The sequence below is a fragment of the Charadrius vociferus genome, unplaced genomic scaffold, assembly GCF_000708025.1.
Source record: "Charadrius vociferus isolate BGI_N301 unplaced genomic scaffold, ASM70802v2 scaffold1028, whole genome shotgun sequence".
Classification (NCBI taxonomy): Eukaryota; Metazoa; Chordata; class Aves; order Charadriiformes; family Charadriidae; genus Charadrius; species Charadrius vociferus.
In genome coordinates, this window is record NW_009649564.1 from 161,335 (window position 1) to 164,137 (window position 2,803).

The 2,803-nt window shown below is 51.5% G+C and overlaps 1 protein-coding gene across 1 annotated transcript in view; it reads left to right on the forward strand.

Annotated features, from left to right (window-relative positions):
* Window positions 1–2,047, forward strand: part of JPH3 (junctophilin 3) — a 62,087-nt gene extending 60,040 nt beyond the window's left edge. Inside the window, exon 5 of the mRNA XM_009890033.1 lies at window positions 1,886–2,047. Within this exon, the coding sequence (XP_009888335.1) occupies window positions 1,886–1,966 (81 nt within the window). The 3' untranslated portion in view covers window positions 1,967–2,047. The remainder of the gene's footprint in view (window positions 1–1,885) is intronic.
* The last annotated feature ends 756 nt before the right edge of the window (window positions 2,048–2,803 follow it).

The window sequence follows — 2,803 nt, forward strand, 5'->3', positions numbered from 1 at the left end:
GGAGGTTTTTGCCTTTGGAAGGCTTTGCGTGGTGCAGGCGGAGAGGTTTGCTGGAAGCAGTCAGGCGTGGATACCTGGCTGCCAGGAGAGGCTCTCCGCAATCCCTCCATTTGGTTGGCTTCCTTTGACCCTGTTGCTAAGCTACAAATATGCCTTTCCAGCGAGCGCCAGCATCTTCGCTCCCACCCACTCCCAAATGCGAACTGAATCAGCCTGCTCAGTACAGAAACCATCTCTGGCCAGCAAGGAGCTGCTTTTTTTTTTTTCCCCCTTTCCTTTTTTTTTTTCCTTTCCTTTTTTTTTTTTTCCCTTTCCTTTTTTTTTTTTCCCCCCTGCATCTCTGCAGAGCGGGACCGGGACTTAGAAAGGGCACCCACCCCGACAGCCACGGGAGCATTGGTACGAGGAGAAGAGCACGGAGAAAAAAAGCATTTATGCCATTCCAGGCGGATAAAGTTGGCACAGCTCCGTTGCGGCAAGAATAGACAAGGGTACCAGCTACTCCGAGAAATAGCTACCACCTACCTGCACACACGCTTGCTCACCCTGATGCGAGCCACGTTAACACTTTAGGACAGCAAACGGTTGATGGCGGGGCCGAGGTGGTGGGGTGGATGTTTTTCTGACCGATGTTCTGCAGAAAGATGCGTTGGAGGGTTGTCTGCAGCCCTGACGCTGTGTGGTCTGCTTCCCGTCATTCCTGGGATGCTAATCGGGTCCAACAGGAGTTATCTGGGCTGCCTTTATGCTCGGTGGAAAGTAACGGATGCTTCAGGGGTGAGCTTCAGCCCAGCCTGGGTGGGTGTCTGACGCCGGCCAGCTGCCGTGCGAGTTGCTGCAATGCTTTCCACAGACTGCCCAGCAGCTTCTTTTGGTCCGTATGAACCGCAGGAAAGGAGCTTTCCCAAAATGTTGCCTTAACATAGACCACCATATGCTGGCCTGAATTTTGCCATTATCAGGATCCCTGTACGAGCAATCATGGTTATTGGGAAATGTCCTTTGAAGACTCCTCCAAACCATCCCCAAACAACTATAGCACCCAATAGAATATTATTTTTTGTCCCCCCTTTTCATTGACCCCCCCGGGTAAGCAACCAATTTTAGTTATTCTTTTGAGGCCAGATTTCCTATGTGCACGACACGGGGGAGTCCATAAGCAACCGCTGTCTTAATCTCCGGGTTCGGTGGGTGTGCAACCACGTGTCTGTTTGGCAGACGCTGGGTGCAGCGCTCACATCGGGACTTACACGGCGTCTGTGCTAATGCGTGACCGTAAACCGAGTCTGCCCCAAGACTTGGCGGGCGTACACGTCTATTGAGGCAAATGGATGGAGAGTTAAGTGTTGAAGTGGCTCAGAAAAACAGGAGTCCGGCAGCTCTACTGTCACTTGGGCACAAGAGGGACGGCGCTACCAGTGATGCTGCGGGCGCCAAAAGCGGGCGGTGGGTCGGGGTGGGGAGGGAGCAAAGGCAGAGCCCGGTGCATTTCTGTGGGTGAAAGAGGAGGGGATTTTGTCTGCCTCTGCAGGGTCGGGGGGCTGCCTTAGGAGGACGGGGAGCTCGGATGGAAGAGCTCGGGGTGACCTGTTCATTGCCACGGGGACAGAGGCAACAGAGCTGGGTTTAGTCCCTGTTCCTGCTGTTTGCTCCCCTCTAAGGGGGAAGATCTTCATTCACACCGTCCTCACTAAGCCTGCAAAAAGCCAGCAAGGGTCGCCGAACGCTTTGGGATCGTTTGCTGGAGGGTGGAAATTGGCTGGTTTGGGGTCTGCTCATCTGCTGACCCCCCCCGTCCTGCGGTGTCCCGGAGGCAGCACAGCACCCAGCCTTCCCCAGGACTTCAACGCGCCTTCTAACTCCTCTCCTTCTCTTTCTCTTCCAGGGCTCGGCTCCCATCCTCGTAGTCATGGTGATCTTACTAAATATTGGAGTCGCCATTTTGTTTATTAACTTTTTCATCTAATTCAAGACTGTCTTGTTTGCAAAAATAACAGTTACATGTATGAATGGGGGAAAACAAACAAACAAACAAAACCAAACAACAACAACAACAAAAAGGGAAAAATCATAACTCGAACTGTCCTACGACAATTTCCAAGTCTTTTCACAGAAGAACAACAAACGATCGAGTCTCACTCACAGTTTGCCTTTTTTCCTGGGTAATGTTTTTTGGATTTTAGCCAAAATTCTTTGCTTGTATAACACTATGCTGTGTGGCATGGCAAAATGCTATCAACACTCTGCCCCCCCAACACTGGAAAGGATGAGAAGGAATCCCAACAAAATAAAACCTCATTTCCCTTCCCCTCACCCCCCAAAAAATATATTCATGACAACAGTAATGAACCCCAAAACGGAGACTAGATGAGGGGACCACGGGGAGAGTTTGTTTGAAGTACGTACGGGTCCTGGGATGCTCCAGGCTGAGTTTCCCAGGGAAATCCACAACAGCTTTAATGATAAAGTAAATGGGAGAGAAGAGCAAAAATCAGGCTTTTCTTCCTTCTCCCTTCGCAAACGGAGAAACGTTGCTGTGAGAAGGAGGCGAGAAGGAGCCCGGGGAAGGCATGAACCCCGTCTGGATGTGAAAGATGGGAGAAGGGCAACGGGCCCCATTTTGTTATTTGTCTTTAACAAAACAAAGCAGCAATTGGTGTTTTACTAAATTTCTTGGGGCGGGGGGGGGAATAGGGAACACAAGGTGTGAGCAGCAGCCCCACCACCCTCCTGCCTTCACTCCTCCTCCCTGGGCAGCAAAAACCCCCCCCCCCCCCAATCCCATCCCAAGGCAAGGCTGGGA